Below are 21,194 nucleotides of genomic sequence, written 5' to 3' on the forward strand. Positions count from 1 at the left end.
CTCCTGCCTCAGCCTCCTGAATAGCTGGGATTATAGGTGCTTGCCACCATACCTGGCTAATTTTTGTATTTTTAGTAGAGAGGGGGTTTTGCCATGTTGGCCAGGCTGGTCTCGAACTCCTGACCTCAAGTGATCTACCCACCTTGGCCTTGTGCACCACGCCCGGCCCTTTGCTGGTTTTATTAACCATGTTTTGATTTTTCTTAATTTCTTTTCACTTTTACTTCAGAATATAGTGAAGTACCTCTTACACACCGGTAATATTGGCTTTCGTTTATATTTATGAAGAAATTTTGGCAGAAATTACTTGCTGTCAGTCCTAAAGTTAATTTTATATATTCTGTGTATTTCAGTGCCTTAACAGCTAGTTTTTAAAAATAAAGCATAGGCTGGCCACAGTGGCTCATGCCTGTAATCCTAGCACTTTGGGAGGCCGAGTCAGGTGGATTGCCTGAACCCAGAGTTTGAGACCAGCCTGGGCAACATGGTGAAACCCCATCTCTACTAAAAATACAAAAAATAAAAAAAGTAGCCAGGTGTGGTGGCACACGCTTGCAATCCCAACTACTGTGGAGGCTGAGGCACAAGAATTGCTTGAACCCAGGAGGCGGAGGTTGCAGTGAGCCAACATTGTGCCACTTCAGTGCAGCCTGGGAAACAGAGCAAGACTCTGTCTTAAAAACAAAAAAGTAATAAAGCATAATTTTTTGACTTAAAATGAGTGTAATTTATGTGTTTTGCCTTTTCAATAAAATTTTTACTCAGTATGAAACTTAAGGTATATAGCTTGTTCTTTGTATTTATGTAATGATCAGACGGTGAATGAAACAAAATTTTTAAAATTCAAAGTTATTCTCTTATTTATTTATTTATTTATTTATTTTTGAGACATGGTCTTGCTCTGTCACCCAGGTTGGAGTGCAGTGGCGCCATCTCAGCTCCCTGCAGCCTCCCCACTCCCAGGCTCAAGTGATCCTTTCACCTCAGCCTCCTGAGTATCTGGGACTACAGGTATACACCACCATGCCCAGCTAACTTTTGTATATTTTGTATTGACAGGGTTTTACCATGTTACAGCCCAGGCTGGTCTTGAACTCCCAGGCTCAAGCAATCTGCCTGCCTCGGCCTCCCAAAATGCTGGGATCGCAGGTGTGAGCTATCACACCTGGCCTCATCTCTTAATTTTGATTGCATAAATCAGAGCCAGAGAACAGTCTTCCACATTTTAATCCCTAGCATAACTTTTAGAAGTTCTTTTTTTTTTTTATTCTTTTTTTTGAGATGGAGTCTTGCTCTGTCACCCAGGCTGGAATGCAGTGGCACGATCTCGGCTCACTGCAACCTCTGCCTCCCAGGTTCAAGCAATTCTCCTGCCCCAGCCTCCCGTGTAGCTGGGATTACAGGCGCCCACCACCATACCCGGTTGATTTTTGTGTTTTCAGTAGAGACGGGGTTTCGCCACGTTGGCCAGGCTGGTCTTGAACACCTGACCTCAGGTGATCCGCCTGTCTTGGCCTCCCAAAGTGCTAGGATTACAGGCGTGAGCCACCATGCCTGGCCAGAAATTCTTTAGTTTATAATTGGCAGCAAAGCTTAATCAAGTTGATATGGATCTGTGCCAGATCTTTGGCAATTAAGGGTTAACCTAGGGTACTGAATTTTGAGAATATTGTCAAGAAAATTAGCTGAGGACAGGGTATAGCCCATTTTGACTGGTTATTTGAGGGTCCATATGAGCTCCAATATAGGCCTATATTTTTTAAACAATTACAAATTTTGGCTGGGCACAGTGGCTGACGCTTGAAATCCCAGCACTTTGGGAGGCCGAGGCTGGAAGATCGATCTGAGGTCAGGAGATAAGACCAGCCTGACCAACATGGAGAAACGCCATCTCTACTAAAAATATAAAAATTAGCTGGGCATGGTGGTAGGTGCCTGTAATGCCAGCTACTTGGGAGGCTGAGACAGGAGAATTACTTGAACCTGGGAAGTGGAGGTTGCAGTGAGCCAAGGTTGTGCCACTGAACTCCAGCCTGGGTGACAGAGCAAGACTCTGTCTCAAAAAAAAAAAAAAAAGAAATTATTTGATATTGGTATCTTTAGTGCTTTAATTAAAATATATTGCCAGGTGCAGTAGCTTATGCGTTTAATTCCAGCACTTTGTGAGGCTGAGGCGGGAGGATCGCTTAAACCCAGGGGTTCAAGCCTGGACAACATGGTGAAATCCCATCTCTACAAAAAATACAAAAATTAACCAAGTGGGGTGGTGCACACCTGTAGTCCCAGCTACTCGGGAGGCTGACATGGGAGGATCACTTGAGCCCAGGAAGCAAAGGTTGTAGTGAGCTGTGATCGATTGCACCACTGCACTCCATCCTGGGTGACAAGAGTGAGACCTTATCTCAAAAAAAAAAAAAAAAAAAAAAAAAAAAAAAAAAAAAATATATATATATATATATATATATATATATGTATATGTGAGAGATACATGTTAATGAATTGAACATTTTAAAGCTGCCCTGACTGGTAAGTGATGATTTCATATCAAAACATTAAGAATGTGGATTAATAAAAGTTTAAAGTGTTCCACATGTTCACTTTCTTTTCAACATAATGCAAATAGCTGGGAAAAATAAGACATTTCTCCTTCCCCCATTTTGGGAAATCACAGATTAGTATTCTTTCTTGGAGATTTTCTCTTTTGTTTTATTTAATAACAACTTGAATGGTACAATGTTTTGCGAAAACATTACTATTAAGGTGATTATTTCACCACTTGTTAAATAACAAACTTAGTCTGACATCTCTGCTCTTTTAAACTTGGGTTTTATTATTATTGTTTTCTTATGCTTTGCTGAATTCTGTTTTATTCCAGACATGCTGGTGTCTACACGGCAGAAGAAGTGGCCCTGATTATGCGTGAAAAGCTAATTCGTTTGCAGTCTTTGTATATTGATCAGTTTAAACGACTTCAGCATCTGCTCAAGGAGAAGAAGCGCCGGTACTTACATAATCGCAAGGTGGAACATGAAGCTCTAGGCAAGTTTTATGCCAGTTCCAACAAGCTGTTGTGGGTTTAACGTGTGAATTTGGTAGTACAGTCATGTGTCACTTAATGACGGGGATACATACGTTGTTAGGTGATTTTTGTCATTTAAACTTCATAGAGTGACTCACGCTAATGTAGGTTGTATAGCCTACAATGTACCTAGGCTGCAAACCTGTACAAGCATGTTACTGTACTGAATACTGTGGGCAGTTGTAACAGTGGTATTTGTGTACCTAAATACATCTAAACATAGAAAAAGTACAGTTAAATTATGGCATAAAAGATTTTAAAAATGGGCACTTAGCATGAATGGAGCTTGTAGGACTGGAAGTTATTTTGGGCGAGTGAGTGAGTGGTGAGTCAACAGGAAGGCCTAGCACATTATTTACTACTGTAGACGTTATAAGTACTGTACACTTAAGCTGTACTAAATTTATAAAAAAATGTTTCTTCAATAATAAATTAACCCTTACTGTAACTTTTTTACTTTATAAACTTTTTTTTTTTTTTTTTTTTTTTTTTTTGAGGTGGAGTCTCGCTCTGTTGCCCAGGCTGGAGTGCAGTGGTGCGATCTTGGCTCACTGCAAGCTCCACCTCCCGGGTTCACACCATTCTCCTGCCTCAGCCTCTCCGAGTAGCTGGGACTACAGGCGCCCGCCACCACGCCCGGCTAATTTTTTTTGTATTTTTAGTAGAGACGGGGTTTCACCGTAGTCTCGATCTCCTGACCTCGTGATCCGCCCGCCTCGGCCTCCCAAAGTGCTGGGATTACAAGCGTGAGCCACCGCGCCCGGCCAACTTTTTTTTTTTTTAAATTGAGACGGACACGGAGTCTCGCTCTGTTGCCCAGGCCGGAGTGCAGTGGCATGATCTCAGCTCACTGCAATCTCTGCCTCCTGGGTTCAAGCAGTTCTCCCACCTCAGCCTCCCAAGTAGCTGGGATTACAGGCACATTCCACCATGCCCGGCTAATTTTTTTATTTTTAGTAGAGAGGGGGTTTTGCCATGTGGGCCAGGCTGCTCTCGGAACTCCTGACCTAAGTGATCCCCCTACCTTGGCCTCCCAAAGTGCTGGAATTTCAGGCATGAGCCACCGCGCCTAGCCTATAAGCTTTTTTTTAAAGAGACAGAATCTTGCTGTGTCACTCAGGCTGGAGTGCAGTAGCATGGTCCTCACTCACTGCAGCCTTCAACTTCTGGACTCAGGCTATCCTGCCTCAGCCTCCTGAGTAGCTAGGACTACAGATGCACCACCACACCCAGCTAATTTTTAAATTTTTGTAGAGACAGGGTCTCACTATGTTGCCCAGGTTAGTCTTGAACTCCTGGGCTCAAGTGATCCTCCGACCGTGGCTTCCCAAAGTGCTGGGATTGATTACAGGCATGAGCCACTGCACCTGGCCTTTATAAACCTAAAAAATTTTTTAAGAACTTCTGGACTTTGTAATAACACTTAGCTTAAAACACAAACACACTGTACAGCTGTACAAAAATATTTTTTTATATCCCTATAAGCTTTTCTAGTTTTAATTAAAAAAAAATCCTTTTAAACTTCTGTTAAAAACTGAGATGCGAACACGTACATTAGCCTAGGCCTACATGGGCCTAGTGTCACTGTCTTTCTCCTCCACATCTTTTCCCAGTGGAAGGTCTTCAGGGACAATCTCATGCAGCGAGCTGTCATCTCATGATAACAATGTCTTCTGCAATACTTTCTGAGAGACCTGCCTGAGGCTGTTTTACATTTAACTTTTTTTTTTTTAATAAATAGAGTGGAGTACATTCTAAGGACAAATATAGTAAATATATAAACCAGTAACACAGTTGTTTATTATCGAGTATTAGGTACTGTGCATAATTGTAGGTGCTAGATTTTTTTTTTTTTTTTTTTTGTGATGTAGTGTCACTCTGTCGCCAGGCTGGAGTGCAGTGTGTGATGTTGGCTCACTGCATCCTCCACCTCCCGGGTTCAAGCGATTCTCCTGCCTCAGCCTCCTGAGTAACTGGGACTATAGGCGCGTGCCACCACGCCCAGCTAATTTTTGTATTTTTAGTAGAGATGGGGTTTCACCATGTTGGCCAGGATGGTCTCAATCTCCTGATCTGGTGATCTGCCCGCCTTGGGTTCCCAAAAAGTGCTGGGATTACAGGTGTGAGCCACTGTGTCCAGCCTATGCTAGACTTTTATATAACTGGCAGTGCAGTAGGTTTGGTCACCAGCATCACCACAAATATGTGGGTTGAACTATGATGTCACTAGGCAATAAAAATTTTTCAGCTTTGGCCGGGCGCGGTGGCTCATGCCTGTAATTCTAGCACTTTGGGAGGCCGAGGCAGGTGGATCACGAGGTCAGGAGATCGAGACCACGATGAAACCCCGTCTCTACTAAAAATACAAAAAAAAAAAAAATTTAGCCGGGCACGGTGGCGGGCACCTATAGTCCCATCTACTCAGGAGGCTGAGGCAGGAGAATGGCGTGAACCTGGGAGGCGGAACTTGCAGTGAGCCAAGAGTGCGCCACTGCACTCCAGCCTGGGCAACAGAGCGAGACTCCACCTCAAAAAAAAAGAAAAAAGAATTTTTCAGCTTTGTTATAATCTTACGGGACCACCATATATATATGGTCCATGATTGATTAAAAAGTGGTTATGTAGTACATGACTATAATTAGATTTATTTCTGTCTTTTTACCTGGATTGGGAGCTCATTTGCTTTTGAAACTGCCTATCTTATGCCCAAGGATTTTCCTGTTTACTTGTTGACTTGGAGAAGTAACCTTGATGGACTGCTTGGCAAATAACATCTTGACTCATGTAACTTTAGGCAGTAGTCTCCTGACTGGCCCAGAGGGACTTTTGGCCAAAGAACGAGAGAACTTAAAGCGATTAAAATGTCTGCGTCGATACCGCCAGCGCTATGGAGTGGAAGCCTTACTGCATAGGCAGTTGAAGGAACGGAGAATGCTGGCCACAGATGGTGCCGCCCAACAGGTAATTTGTGTGTATACCTTTAAGGTATATATGTTCACTTTATTTATTGTTTTTATTTTTTCGAGACGGAGTCTCGCACTGTCACTCGGGCTGGAGTGCAGTGGTGCAGTGGTGCGATCTTGGCTCACTGAGATCTCTCAACCTCTGCCTCCCAGTTTCAAGCGATTCTCCTGCCTCAGCCTCCTGAGTAGCTGGGATTACAGGCGCCCACCACCACGCGCCCCGCTAATTTTTTTGTATTTTTAGTAGAGATGGGGTTTCAGTATGTTGGCCAGGCTGGTCTCCACTGCCTGACCTCGTGATCTACCCACCTTGGCCTCCCAAAGTGTTGGGATTGCAGACATGAGCCACCGTGCCTGGTCATGTTCACTTTATTTACAAAATTAGAGTAATTGCCAAAACATTATGTCCAGTCTTTTTTTGAGACAGAGTTTCAATCTTGTTGCCCAGGCTGGAGTGCAATGGCACCGTCTTGGCTGACCGCAGCATCCACCTCCCGGGTTCAAGCGATTCTCCTCCCTCAGCCTTCTGAGTAGCTGGGATTACAGGCATGTGCCACCACGTCTGGCTAATTTTGTATTTTTAGTAGAGACGGGGTTTCTCCATGTTGGTCAGGCTGGTCTTGAACTCCCTATGTCCAGTCTTGGATCTGAAATTGACTTTTTGCACTTGGGTTATAGTGAAAGCACTTAGCTTGAAGTCAGGAGACATGGATTCTAGTCTGAGTCCCCACTGACCAGCTCTATGTCTGCACAGTTAGCTTAACTTTTCTGGGCCTCAGTATTCTCATCTGCGTATTGAGTAGTTGGGAAAAGTTTCTAAGTCCTTGGTTCAGATATTCTTCAGTTCAGAAATAAGCACAGGTTAAGCCTAAATTGCTTGGGAATCTTGTTTTAAAAGGTGGGAAGGTAGAATAGGAGCAATTGAATGTCAGGAAGTAAGGTTAATAGGAAGAAGAGTTAAGTGATCATTCTTAAATTTGTTTTTCAAACCCTTGGTCTCTGTTTCAGTAAGAGTAATTTTGTTTCATTTGTTGAGATTCCACTTAAGGCTACAATTTCAAAGAGTTCTGTTGGTAAAAGACAAAATTTGTGTTAATTAGGCTATATCACACTTTTAGAATATGGAGAGGTGTATTTGGGATTAAGGTTGACTCATTCATTATACACTAGGTTTTAAAGTTTTTTGTCTTTTGCATAATATTATTGAATCTATTTTTGTTAAATGTTGAATTTCTAGCCTTTAGGATGTGCTTTTCTTATATAACTATTTTCATCGTAATTGTTTGTATGTTCTTTTGTGGGTCTATTTTATCTGTCTTTTTCCATTTTAGGCCCATACCACTCGTTCCAGTCAGAGGTGCTTGGCCTTTGTGGATGATGTTCGTTGTTCCAATCAGTCTCTTCCAATGACCAGACACTGCCTTACCCGTATCTTTTTACTCTGCCTGTTAAGGCTGTGATTTGCTAGTTTGAAGACTACTGGGAATCTCTGTGCTAGTTTGCTTAACTGAAGGATTTTGTTTTCCTTTGGCCCTGAATCAAGGCCAGCAGTTTGCTGAAGCTGTTGGTTTCAAGCAGGAGCCTAAAGAATTGTCTTTCTGTGGTCTGTTGGCCATTTCATAACTTCGGAAATGTAATGGTCAATTCATTAGAAAGAAACATGAGTCATTTTTCATAGATGTGGGCTAATATTTATTTATAGTCTTAATACTTGGGTCCCAAAATATACATAAGATATTTGTAATTGTCTCAAGGTTTCTGATTTAACTTGCTTATTAGAATCCTAATGCTGTTAAATCTAATTATAAACTTAAAAAATTACTGTGGGTTTTCCACCCCAATTGAAAGGATGATTTTGCACTGTGAACTTCTTGTATTATCCTTTTGTGTGGTTAAGGCCCTCACTTCTATATTTTATTTTATTTTTTTTGGAGATGGAGTTTTGCTCTTGTCTCCCAGGCTGGAGTGCAATGGCGTGATCTCGGCTCACTGCAACCTCCACCTCACTGCAACCTCCGCCTCCCGAGTTCAAGTGATTCTCCGAGTAGCTGGGATTACAGGCACGTATCGCAACACCCGGCTAATGTTTGTATTATTAGTAGAGATGGGGTTTCACCATGTTGGCCAGGCTGGTCTCGAACTCCTGACCTCAGGTGATCCACCCGCCTTGGCTTCCCAGAATGCTGGGATTACAGGAGTGAGCCACCATGCCCAGCTTTTTTTTTTTTTAATTTTTGTTTTTTTGAGACAGGGTCTCACACTGTTATCCAGGCTGGAGTGCAGTGGCTCAGTCATAGCTCACTGTAGCCTTAACTCGTGGGTCAAGCAATTCTCCCACCTCAGCCTTCTGAATAGCTGGGACTATGTATGTGTGCCACCATGCCTGGCTAATTCTTTATTTTATTTTATTATTAATTATATTTTTTGAGACAGAGTCTCACTCTGTCGCCCAGGCTGAAGTGCAGTGGTGTGATCTCGGCTCACTGCAACCTCCACCTCCACCTCCTGGGTTCAAGGCAGTTCTTGTGCGTCATCCTCCTGAGTAGCTGGGACTACAGGCGTGTGCCACCACACCTGGCTAATTTTTGTATTTTTAGTAGAGACGGGGTTTTACCATGTTGGCCAGGTTGGTCTCAAATTCCTGACCTCAAGTGATCTGCCTGCCTTGGCCTCCCAAAGTGCTGGGATTACAGGTGTGAGCCACTGCACCTGGCCTATTTTTTTTTTTTTTTATTTTTTGTAGAGACAATTTTCAATATGTTGCCCAGGCTGGTCTCAAACTGCTGGGGTTAAGCAATCTGCCAGTCCTTTCCTCCCCAAATGCTGGGCTTACAGTCATGAGCCACTGTACCTGGCCTTTATAAACTTAAAAAAGAAACTTGACTCTTTAAAAAGTTTTCTTTTTTTAATTTTTTTGAGACAGAGTCTTACTCTGTTGCCCACGTTGGAGTGCAGTGGCATGATGACGGCTCACTGCCGTGATCTGCTGGGCTTAAACGATCTTCCCACCTCAGCCACCAGAGTAGCTGGGACTACAGGCATGTGCTGCCATGTCCAGCTAATTTTGTTTAATTTTTGTAGAGAGGATGTGTCACTATGTTGCCCAGGCTGGTCTTGAACTTCTGAGCTCATGTGATCCTCCCGCCTCAGCCTCCCAAAGTGCTAGGATTACAGGTGTGAGCCACCATGCCCAGTCTCTTGACTCTTGTAATAACACTTAGTCACTGTGCCTGGCCTCTAACTTGCATACTTTAAACATCATTCGAATTAGAAGTTTACCATTTCCATCAGGAGATCGAGACCACGGTGAAACCCCGTCTCTACTAAAAATACAAAAAAATTAGCCGGGCGTAGTGGCGGGCGCCTGTAGTCCCAGCTACTCGGAGAGGCTGAGGCAGGAGAATGGCGTGAACCCGGGAGGCCGAGCTTGCAGTGAGCCGAGAGGGCGCCACTGCACTCCAGCCTGGGCGACAGAGCGAGACTCCGTCTCAAAAAAAAAAAAAAAAAAAAAAAAGAAGTTTACCATTTCCAAAAATGAGATGCATTTTTTTTCCTTCTTTTCAATTAATTTGCCTTTGAACCATCATAATGTCTCTTGATTCTGTTAAAGGACTACATTTGGCATTGGGCCTTCAAACCTTTTTGAGTTGTTGATTGAATTGTGAAAGTGCTTATTGTAGGCATTGAGAAAAATTTCGAAGTAAAAGCACTTGTTAATTAAATAGGATTGCTGGATTTCATTTGCTTGGCAAGCAATGCCAAATATTTGGAAATTAAAACTTATTTTCTTTATTTGTTTGTTTTTTTTTTTTTGAGACGGAGTCTGACTCTGTCACCCAGGCTGGAGTGCAGTACCGCGATCTCAGCTTGCTGCAACCTCCACCTCCCCGGGTACAAGCGATTCTCCTGCCTCAGCCTCCCAAGTAGCTGGGATTTTAGATGCCTGCCACCGTGCCCAGCTAATTTTTGTATTTTTAGTAGAGACAGCGTTTCACTGTGTTAGCCAGGATGGTCTCGATCTCCTGACCTTGTGATCTGCCCGCCTTGGCCTCCCAAATGCTGGGATTACAGGCACGAGCCACCACGCCCAGCCACTTAATTTTCTTTAGTAGGAAGAGGAGAAGGAGAACCTCTTCTTTTTTTTTTTGAGACGGAGTCTCGCTCTGTCACCCAGGCTGGAGTGCAGTGGCGTGATCTCGGCTCACTGCAAGCTCCGCCTCCCGGGTTCACGCCATTCTCCTGCCTCAGCCTCTCCGAGTAGCTGGGACTACAGGCGCCCGCCACCACACCCGGCTAATTTTTTTGTATTTTTTATAGAGACGGGGTTTCACCGTGGTCTCGATCTCCTGACCTCGTGATCCGCCCACCTCGGCCTCCCAAAGTGCTGGGATTACAAGCGTGAGCCACCGCGCCCGGCCTAGGAGAACCTCTTCTTAGTCTTTTGATGGGAAGCTGATTTTTATTTTGCTTATTAAATATTTTACTAATTTATTAATTACAACATGTCTGATAAGAGATTATTGTTCTTAATATATAAAATGGTTGTGCAAAGTAATGAAAAACTAAAGATAAACGCTTACAGCCTGGACAATACAGTGAGACCTCATCTCTAAAGAAAAAGAAGAAAGAAAAATTATCTGGTCATGATGGCATGTGACTGTAGTCCTAGCTACCTGGGAGGATTTTTTGAGCCTAGGAGTTTGAAGCTGAAGTGAGTTAGGATCATGCCACTGCATTCTATCTTGGGTGACAGAGCAAGACCCTGTCTCTTAAAAAAAAAAAAAAAAAAAAAAGCCAGGTGCAGTGGCTCACGCCTGTAATTCCAGCACTTTGGGGGGCCAAGATGGGTGGATCACGAGGTCAGGAGTTCAAGACCAGCCTGGCCAAGATGGTGAAACCTCATCTCTAGTAAAAATGCAAAAAAAATTAGCCAGGCATGATGGGGGGTGCCTGTAATCCTAGCTACTCGGGAGGCTGAGGCAGATAATTGCTTGAACTCGGGAAGCAGAGGTTGCAGTGAGAGGAGATCATGCCACTGCACTCCAGCCTGGGCAACAGAGTGAGACTCCGTCTGAAGAAAAAAAAAAAAAGGCCAGGTGCGATGGCTCACGCCTGTAATCCCAGCACTGTGGGAGGCCGAGGCAGGCAGATCACGAGGTCAGGAGGTCGAGACCATCCTGGCTAACATGGTGAAAACACATCTCTACTAAAAGTATAAAAATTAGCTGGGTGTGGTGGTTGGCACCTGTAGTCCCAGCTACTCAGGAGGCTGAGGCAGGAGAATGGCATGAACCCGGGAGGCGAAGCTTGCAGTGAGCTGAGGTTTTGCGCCACTGCACTCCAGCCTGGGCAACAGAGCGAGACTCTGTCTCAAAAAAAAAAAAAAAAAATTGCTTAAAACATAATTGGGCAAAGGCTATGGGCAGATTTAAAAGAAGATAGAAAAGGCTAATAGGGCCGGGCAAAGTGGCTCTTGCCTGTAATCCTAGTACTTTGGGAGGCTGAGGTGGGTGGATCACCTGAGGTCAGGGGTTCGAGACCAGCTTTGCCAATATGGTGAAACCCCGCCTATACTAAATATACAAAAATTAGCCGGGTGTGGTGATGGGCGCCCGTAATCCCAGCTACTTGGGAGGCTGAGGCAGGAGAATCGCTTGAACCCAGGAGGCGGAGGTTGCGGTGAGCCGAGATCGCGCCATTGCACTCCAGCCTGGGCGATAGAGTGAGACTCTGTCTCAAAAAGAAAAAAAGGCTAATAGTTAAAAGTGTGTATCTTCACTATAAATACAGTTGGCCTTTGAACAATTCATGGGGTTAGGGTGCTGACCCCCTACACAGTTGAAAATTTGTGTGTAATTTTTGATTCTCCCAAAATTTAACTGCTAATAGCCTTATGGCTTACTGTTGATCAGAAGCCTTATCAACAACATAGCTTCCTAACACATATTTTATATGTCTTATATATTGTATTCTTAAAATAAACTAGGAAAAAGTGTTACTAAGAAAATCATAAGGAAGAGAAAATATATTTACTGTTTATTAAATGGAAGTGGATTATCATAGAGGTCTTTATTCTCATGGTCTTTTTGTTAAGTGGAGGGGGAAGTGTTATTGTCTGTGGGATGGCAGAGGCAGAAGAAAATGCACGTGTTAAGTGGACCCGTGCAATTCAAGCTTGTGTTGTTCAAGGTCAACTGTAAATAGGAAATAAAACAAGGAAGATTTAAAATCTATAAAATTGATATTTGTACATATATTTGTTTTAAAATAAAATTTAAAATACGCAGTTTTTCAAAAATGAGTCAGTGAATTTCAAAAGTAGTTGAGAGTATGGTGAAATTGACCCTTCTAAGTATTGCCAGTGGGAATATAAATTGATAAAAGCTTTTTGGAAAGCAATTTGACAATTCATATTTCCTCATACAGTAATTTTTACCTTTGGGAATTTATTTTAAGGAGATAATGAAATGCAGACCAATATTTTTACATGAAATATTCTTCCAACTTGAGACAGCCTTAAAATTTTTAGAGCTGGAGAATAGGGAGATAAATTAATGACACAACATAGTGTGGAATATTTTCAGTCATTAAATCTATTTAACAAAATTTATGAATGACAGCAAAATGATAGTGACATTCCAGGATATGGAATTCTGTACGGTGTCTGAAATTTCATGAAACCAAATACTGGGAGGGAACAATACAGAAATGTGATAATTTGTGCATGGTATGGTTGTGAATGCCCTTTTTTCACTGTTCTTTTATTTTTTGGTTAAGACGAGCTTGAATTACTTTTATAAGGGAAAAAACTCAGTTTACAGATACTAAGGACTATTTTAGATGTTATAATACTGTACTTAAATAGCTTATTAAAATATAAATATAAAGCAAAATTGAAAATGTATTTGAAAAGAGAAGGGAAGTATTTTTTTTCCTTTTATGCTCTTTCCTTTCCACTCCATAGTTGCCTAAGTTACTTACCCTTCCTTAAGTCCTTATCCCAGAGAAAGATGCGACTGCCATTGGTGACCTGTTAACTCTTTACTGTGGTCTAATGGAGACAGCACTCGACTGAAAGTGAAGGACCCAGACTCTAGTTGTAGGTTAACCATTCCCTTCTTTTTACCTCTTTTGCCCCATCTGAAAGGAAAGCGGGTGGAGGATGATGGGGGGAGTCCTTTTTTAGTATATTGTGGTATTAAATACATAAGAGACTTGTGAAAGTCCTTTGAATTCCAGTGAAAAAAAGTTCTTGGCTAGGCGCGGTGGCTCACGCCTGTAATCCTAGCACTTTGGGAGGCTGAGGCGGGCCGATCACCTGAGGTCAGGAGTTAGAGACCAGCCTAGCCAACATGGCGAAACCCTGTCTCTACTAGAAGTATAAAAATCAGCCGGGTGTGATGTCAGGCGCTTGTAATCCCAGCTACTTTGGAGTCTGCGGCAGGAGAATCTCTTGAACCCAGGAGGCAGAGGTTGCAGTGAGCCGAGATCACGCCACTGCATTCTAGCCTGGGTGACAGAGCGAGACTTCGTCTAAAAAAAGTTCTGGTTGAAACATTTAATGGGTAATATTTTAAATATTAATAATTTAAATAAGAGTGGGCTTTTTTTTTTTTTTTTGAGACGGAGTCTCGCTCTGTCACCCAGGCTGGAGTGCAGTGGCGCAGTCTCGGCTCACTGCAAGCTCCGCCTCCCGGGTTCATGCCATTCTCCTGCCTCAGCCTCTCCGAGTAGCTGGGACTACAGGCGCCCGCCACCACGCCCGGCTAATAAGAGTGGGCTTCTTAAGCACATTAGATATTGCTTAGATTTTCTTAAGCGCATAGTGCAAATCTGATGATTCCCATTAGATTCGTATGTTTATTCATTTGGTCATTCAATAAATATTTGTTTGCCTTGTACTATCTTCTGTTTCTTTAGAGTAGTGGTTTTCAACTGGGGGCCATTTTGTTTTCCAGTTGGCAATGTGTGGAGAAATTTTTGGTGGTTATAACTCAGAGTTGGAGGTGTTACTGACAGCTAGTGGATAGAGGCCAGGAATGCTGCTATACATCCTTCTTCCAACAAAGATGTACCTGGCCCACAATGTTGGTAGTGCCACAGTTGTCACACCCTGCTTGAGAGTTTAGTTATTTCCAAATATGCATTGAAAGAAATAGCTTTATTCAAGGAAGTTTATATGGTTTTAAAAATTATAATGTATGTTAGATTTTTTTATTTAAAAAAATTACCATAAAAGTTTTGAGTTGAAAATTACAACTCCATAATTCAGGTACTATCAGTTTGTAGAAAAATTCTGTTTTCTGGTTAAAAATAAGTCAAATTTTAAAATAATGTTTATTAATCTAGGAAAATAATCAAGTAGTTAACAGATTTCAAGAAATGGTAGCACTTGCATAAAATGTGTTTTGTAAAGTAACTTGAATTTTATTATATCTAATCATCTCAATTTTGATTCATCCTACAGAGCTTCTTTGCTAACTTGAAAATATAGCCCTTCTTCTACCTTTAACAAAAGTTGTTAATAGAGTCCTTGGAGTGTTTCTAGAATACTTTTTTTTTTTTCAATGGGCCTTCATAAGCAAAATTTTCTTCTTCCTTTAGGATCATAAAAGGATTCCTCTGTACTAGCACACGCCTCTAAAAAAAAAAAAGGCATGGATATTTAATTGCTTGTTAGGATATGATACCTAGTGACTTTTACTGGAGCTCTGTTTCCCCCTATTCCAGTGGTGCTTTAAATGAATTTATCATGTAATCATCTTTGGAAACAAGGTCCAAGAAATTGTTGCAAACTTTGCCAGTCCGCTAAGGGAGCAGACACATTATATCGCTTAACTCTTTTGGAAGGGCTGTTTAGGGGCATTTTCAAGGTTATTTGCATTTGCCACTACATGTTTCTTCTGAATACGTGTGTGTTCCTAGGAGTGTTAGGGAGAATGGGATGGTGTCTAGTTTAAATGACCAGGATCCTGAAAAGGAGGTTGGGGACAAGTTTTAAATTACTGGTAGAGCTAGAATTTGATGCTAGTAAATGACATTTATTTTGAGAAGTAACTTTAAAAATTGCTAACTGCATTTTTTACGCTTTCGATAGATTGTGTTTTATTTCCCTTGACCGTTTTTCTACAGATATTTGTCAGGATACGAATCAGGTTCTCTTCAAGTGCTGCCAGGGATCTGAAGAGGTACCCTGCAACAAACCTGTTCCTGTAAGCCTCTCTGAGGATCCCTGCTGCCCACTGCATTTCCAGTTGCCTCCTCAGATGTATAAGCCCGAGCAGGTACTGTCTGTGCCAGACGATCTGGAAGCCGGCCCCATGGATCTGTACTTGAGTGCTGCTGAGCTTCAGCCCACTGAGAGTTTACCTCTGGAGTTCAGTGATGTAAGTTAGAGAAGCTCTGCCCTTGAGAAGTTCAGGCCCTTGGGACAAAGCCTTATTTATTAATGGTGAGAATAGGTTAGTCTTTGTGGTTAGGAGAATCGACAAAGTTTTTGAAGTGATATACGTATAGTTGTATTTGTATGTTAGCATATTCATTTAGAGAAATCTGCCCTACCTTATATTTTTTTTCCAGACTCTTCCCATACCTTTTAGGGATACAATTTACATACTATAAATTGCAGTCTTTGAAAGTGTGTAATTGAGTGATTTTTAGTATATTCACAAAGTTACACAACTACCACCACTATCTAATTTCAGAAGGTTTTCACTATCTCCAAAAGAAACTCAGTACCTATTATGACACTCTTCATTTTCTTCTCCCCCCAGCCCCTGGCCACCACGAATCTACTTTTTGTCTCTGATTTTGCTTATTCTGGACATTTCATATCAATGTAATAGTGTATGTATCCTTTTGTGTCTTGCTTATTTCACTTAGCATAATGTTTTCAAGGTTTATCCATGCTATAATATGTATCAATACTTCATTCCTTTTTGTGACTGAATTAATATTCCATTGTTTGGAAATACCATGCTTTAAAAATCTATCAGTTGATGGATATTTGTGCTGTTTCTACTTTCTGGCTATTAAGGAATAATACTGTTAAGAACTTTTGAGACAGAGTTTCTGTCAGTGGCATGAGCCACCACGCCCAGCTTAGTTACCATTTTTCTAACTTTTTTTTTTTTTTTAAATTGGGGTCTTGCTGTGTTGCTCAGGCTGGAGTGCAGTGGCATGATCATGGCTGACTGCAGCCTCGAACTCCTGGGCTTAAGTGATCCTCTTGCCTCAGCTTCCCAAGTAGCTGGGGCTATAGGTTTATGCCACCATGCCCAGCCAATTTTTTATTTTTTGTATAGATGAGGTCTCCCTACATTGCATGGGCTGGTCTTCAACTCCTAGGCTCAAGTGATCCTCTTACCTTGGCCTCCCAAAGTGCTGAGATTACAAGCGTGAACCACTGTACCTGGCCACTATAACTTGGCTTTTTTTTTTAGACTGAGTCTTGTTCTGTTGTTCAAGCTGGAGTGCAGTGATGTGATCTCAGCTCACTGCAACCTCTGCCTCCAGGGTTCAAGTGATTCTTGTGCTTCACCTTCCTGAGTAGCTGGGACTACAGGTGTGCGCCAGCAGGGCTTGCTAATTTTTGTATTTTTTGTAGACAGGGTTTCACCATGTTGGCCAGGCTGGTCTCTAACTCCTGACCTCAAGTGATCCGCCCACCTTGGCCTCCCAAAGTGCTGGGATTATAGGCATGATTCACCATTCCTGGCCTATAACTGTTAATGATAACTTTGGTGATTTTACTTGTGGGAAGACTAGGCATCAGATACTAATATGAGTAAAAACACAGCTGTTCATTCTGTATATTTGCTTGTTTTCTGTACTTTGATGCAAGGGTGGTTGGCAAGTAGTAACTTAACACCTTAATCTTACTACATTTGAGTTCCTTCTCTCTCATTCTCTATTGCTGGTTTTGGAGATAGTAACAAAACGTGGATTCTCTTATTTTATCTTTATTTATTTTTTGAGACGGAGTCTTGGTCTGTCGCCCAGACTGGAGTGCAGTGACACGATCTCGGCTCACTGCAACCTTCACCATCTGGGTTCAAGCAATTCTCCTGTTCCTGCCTCCCGAGTAGCTGGGATTACAGGTGTGTGCCACCATGTCTGGCTAATTTTTCTATTTTTTAGTAGAGATGGGGTTTCGCCATGTTGGCCAGGCTGGTCTCGATCGCCTGACCTCAGGTGATCCACTCGCCTCAGCCTCCCCAAAGTGCTGAGATTACAGACATGAGACACTGTGCCTGGCTGAAAACATGGATTCTCTTTATATCCTGATACTTTAGTTTTTAAAACACTCCTGTTTTAATAGGCATTTTTGCTGGTTTTCTTATTTTAGGTTCCATTTCCCAATTTAAAATCTTATAAAAGACAACACTTTGTATATATGAGAAAATCCTTTTCTGAAAATATACACGTTCCATTATTATCTTGAGATTTGGATGCGTTTTGTTTCAGTGTTTAAATAATTCTAAGCTAATCATTATCATTATTATTTTTGACAGAGTTTCGCTCTGTCACCTAGGCTGGAGTGCATTGGCGTGATCTCGGCTCACTGCACCCTCTGCCTCCTGGGTTCAAGTGATTCTCTGGTCTAAGCCTTCCGAGTAGTTGGGATTACAGGTGCGCGCCACCGTGCCTGGCTAAGTTTTGTATTTTTAGTAGAGACAGGGTTTCACCACGTTGGCCAGGCTGGTCTCAAGCTCCTGGCCTCAAGTGATTGGCCCACCTTGGCCTCCCAAAGTGCTAGGATTACAGGCGTGAGCCACCGTGCCCATTCCAAGCTAATTATTTATGTAAGAATTGCACATGGGCCTGGTGCGGTGGCTCACGCTTGTAATCCCAGCACTGTGGGAGTCCGAGGTGGGCAGATCACCTGAGGTCAGGAGTTCGAGACTAGCCTGGCCAACATGGTGAAACTCCATCTCTACAAAAAATATAAAAATTAGCTGGATGTGGTGGCACGTGCTTGTAATATCCCAGCTACTGGGGAGGCTGAGGCAGGAGAATTGCTTGAACCCAGGAGGTGGAGGTTGCAGTGAGCCAAGATCTTGCCATTGCACTCCAGCCTGAGTAACAAGAGTGAAACTCTGTCTCACACACATGCACACACATACACAAAAACTGCACATAGTAAAAGAATGGGAGAAAACAGATTTATAGTCTTAATGGTGTGAGAATACTGGTTTCTGTGGGTAGTACAGAAGTTTCCAACTCACCTGAAATGGATGGTAGGTTGAGTGTATCCTATGCCCTATGTTTCTGTTTAAATTGAGCAGCTTTATTTTATTATTTTTTTTGAGACAGAGTCTTGCTCTGTCGTCCAGACTGGAGTGCAGTGGTGCAGTCTCGGCTCACTGCAACCTGTGCCTCCTGGGTTCAAGCAATTCTCCTGCCTCAGTGTCCTCAGTAGCTGGGACTACAGGTGTGTGCCACGACGCCTGGCTCATTTTTGTGTTTTTAGTAGAGACGGGGTTTCACCATGTTGGCCAGGCTGGTAATTTTTTGTGGAGACGGGGTTTCACCATGTTAGCCAGGATGGTCTCAATCTCTTGACCTCGTGATCCGCCCGCCTAGGCCTCCCAAAGTGTTAGGATTGCAGGCGTGAGCCACCGCGCCCGGCCTGAGCAGCTTTAAGTAAATTTTTAAATTATATATATTCTTTAATGTGAAGATGTTGTGATTCTCATTTTTGGTGATTAGCACACCAAAAAATGGGAAAGGATTGCAAATTCTTAGATTTATTTAAAAGCATAGAACTAAGCTTCTTCTGAAGCTAGAGGAATAGAAACACAGAGCATCTATAAACTGGATTAGACATAGGGGGGTACAAACCTCCTGGATATTTTTAATTCTTAGTAAGAAGGAGAATTTAGCATGAGACTCTTGAAAAGCAGTGGCATGAAAGTTAGTTTGATGCATTGTTTGAGTTTGTGTCGCCTTAGGCCCTGAATCAAGACCAATGGTTTGCTGTAGCTGTTGGTTTCAAACAGGAGCTAAGAGTGATGTCTTCCTTGTGGTCTGTTGGCTATTCAGTATTCCAGCGTGAATTGCGAGTTCAGTTGGAAGAAACATAGTCTAGAATGTAATGTCATTTTTTTTTTTTACAGAGCAAAACTATGTTAGGCTTAAGAACCAAGGAGTTGGCCGGGTGTGGTGGCTCATGCCTGTAATCCGAACACTTTGGGAGGCTGAGGCGGGCCAATCACTGGGCCAGGAGATTGAGGCCATCCTGGCTAACATGGTGAAACCCTGTCTCTACTAAAAATACAAAAAATTAGCTGGGCGTAGTGGCACACGCCCATAGTCCCAGCTGCTTGGGAGGCTGAGTCAGGAGAATCACTTGAACCCAGGAGGCGGAGGTTGCAGTGAGCCGAGATCGTGTCACTGCACTCCAGCCTGGGTGACAGAGCGAGACTCTGTCTCGAAAAAAAAAAAAAAACAAACAAAAAAAAACCAGGTTGTTGCTCTGTTGGGATAGGGACTTAACCAAAATAATATTTCCTAGCCATTTAGAGGAACTGTGAGTTTTCTGTCGTCCTTCCTTTCTTCCTACCTTCTCCCTTTCCCCTGTTGGAGCTTGTTTGCTTGCTTTGTGGCTGTTAGGATGTTAATCAGGCAATCTTGTATTGCCCAGCAATATTTAATTTTAACGTAGCATTGTTCATATTTAAATTAATCACTGGTGAACTTACATGTTGATTACAGGTAGCCTCAGAGAGAATATGCTTTTCTAAAGAATATTTTTTTAATTGTAGTAAAACATACATAACAAAATTTTACTCTTTTAACCTATGTATGTATGTGTGTAAGTAGGTGGGTAGGTAGAGATGGAGTCTTGCTGTGTCACCCAGGCTGGTCTTGAATTCCTGGCCTCAAGTGATCCTCCCACTTCGGCTTCCCAAGGTGTTGTGATCATAGGCATGAGCCACTGCACCTGGCCATTTTTAAGTGTACAAGTCAGTGGTGTTATGAACATTTACCATGTTGTACAGCTGTCACCATTTTCTGTTCCAGAACTTCATCAACCCAAACAGAAACTTTGTACTTTTTAAACAGTAATCTCTCCTTTCCCTTCCTCCTGTTCCCTACTATGCTCCGTTTCTACTTTGTGTTTCTGTGAATTTTCCTGGGAATTTTTTTTTTTTTTTTTTTTTTTGAGACAGGGTCTGGCTCTGCCACCGAGGTTGGAGTGCAGAGGCGCAATCTCGGCTCACTGCAGCCTCTGTGTCCCAAGCTCGAGGGATCTTTCCACCTCAGCCTCCAGAGTAGCTGGGACTACAGGTGTGTGCCACCGTGCCTGGCTAATTTTTGCAGTTTTTGTAGAGACAGGGTTTCACCATGTTGCACAGGCTAGTCTTGAACTCCTGGGCTCAAGCGATCTGCCTGCCTCGGCCTCCCAAAGTGCTGGGATTACAGGTGTGGTGGCCAGAATTTTGTTTTTTAATCCACTATATTGGTCTATGTTTTACATTTGGCAGCAAAAGCTCTCAGTGCTTTTGGATCTTGTTTCATTTGTTGGACATTCTGGTAAAATTTTTTTTTTTCATTAAAGGTAGGCTAGGGTTGAGGGAGACAGCAGAGTATTGCTTTAAAGTTTGCTGAAAAACATGCCAACTTTATTACTGTTTCCCTTGGTATTGCTGATGGGCTTTTCTCTTTTTTCTAGGACTTGGATGTTGTGGGTGATGGTATGCAGTGTCCTCCTTCACCTTTGCTTTTTGATCCTTCACTAACCCTTGAAGATCATTTAGTCAAAGAAATTGCTGAAGACCCAGTGGATATTTTGGCAAGTGAAGAACAGTCCCACCTGTTTCCCTCATGTAGTGACCTGGCCAGGCAGAGGGTTCCCTGCTGGATAGCACGTACTCCTGGAGGGGAGTGGGGTGTCATCACTAGTAAAAGATGCTCCACATGTCTCTCACTCATTGAATACCATATAAGCAAAGCACTTTTAAAAATGCCCTACTCCACTCCTGTGTACCCTTGTTGCTGTAGTTCTCCAGATGGGCTCTTAGAACACCTAATGGCCCCTGATCCTCATATCCCAGAGTAGGACATACCTTTATTTAAATAAAAGCTTGAGACAAGGAATCTAGGGAAATCACACCTTCTGAGGGAGAGCTCATCACTGAAATTGTTCT

The 21,194-nt window shown here is 42.5% G+C and overlaps 1 protein-coding gene and 2 non-coding genes across 15 annotated transcripts in view; all 3 read left to right on the plus strand.

Moving 5' to 3' along the window:
- The window catches only part of KANSL2 (KAT8 regulatory NSL complex subunit 2), a 31,046-nt gene that overhangs the window by 8,660 nt on the left and 1,192 nt on the right, over positions 1–21,194 (plus strand). For 6 of the 13 annotated variants that reach the window (XM_055295057.2, XM_063610579.1, XM_063610574.1 and 3 more), the window contains 5 exons: positions 2,876–3,043; positions 5,878–6,040; positions 7,374–7,470; positions 15,175–15,428; positions 20,720–20,839. In XM_055295057.2, the coding sequence (XP_055151032.1) occupies positions 2,876–3,043; positions 5,878–6,040; positions 7,374–7,470; positions 15,175–15,428; positions 20,720–20,839 (802 nt within the window). Of the gene's footprint in view, positions 1–2,875; positions 3,044–5,877; positions 6,041–7,373; positions 7,471–15,174; positions 15,429–15,815; positions 15,889–20,719; positions 20,840–21,194 lie in introns of those variants that run through there. The other 7 variants (XM_055295059.2, XM_063610577.1, XM_063610572.1 and 4 more) reach the window with 3 other exon arrangements.
- Positions 7,570–7,706, plus strand: LOC129492423 (small nucleolar RNA SNORA2/SNORA34 family). Its single transcript, XR_008660872.1, has one exon. It is a non-coding gene; the product is annotated as a small nucleolar RNA SNORA2/SNORA34 family (small nucleolar RNA).
- On the plus strand, positions 18,993–19,127 carry LOC129492425 (small nucleolar RNA SNORA2/SNORA34 family). The gene has a single exon (XR_008660874.1). It is a non-coding gene; the product is annotated as a small nucleolar RNA SNORA2/SNORA34 family (small nucleolar RNA).

The sequence above is a fragment of the Symphalangus syndactylus genome, chromosome 10, assembly GCF_028878055.3.
Source record: "Symphalangus syndactylus isolate Jambi chromosome 10, NHGRI_mSymSyn1-v2.1_pri, whole genome shotgun sequence".
NCBI classification, from domain to species: Eukaryota; Metazoa; Chordata; class Mammalia; order Primates; family Hylobatidae; genus Symphalangus; species Symphalangus syndactylus.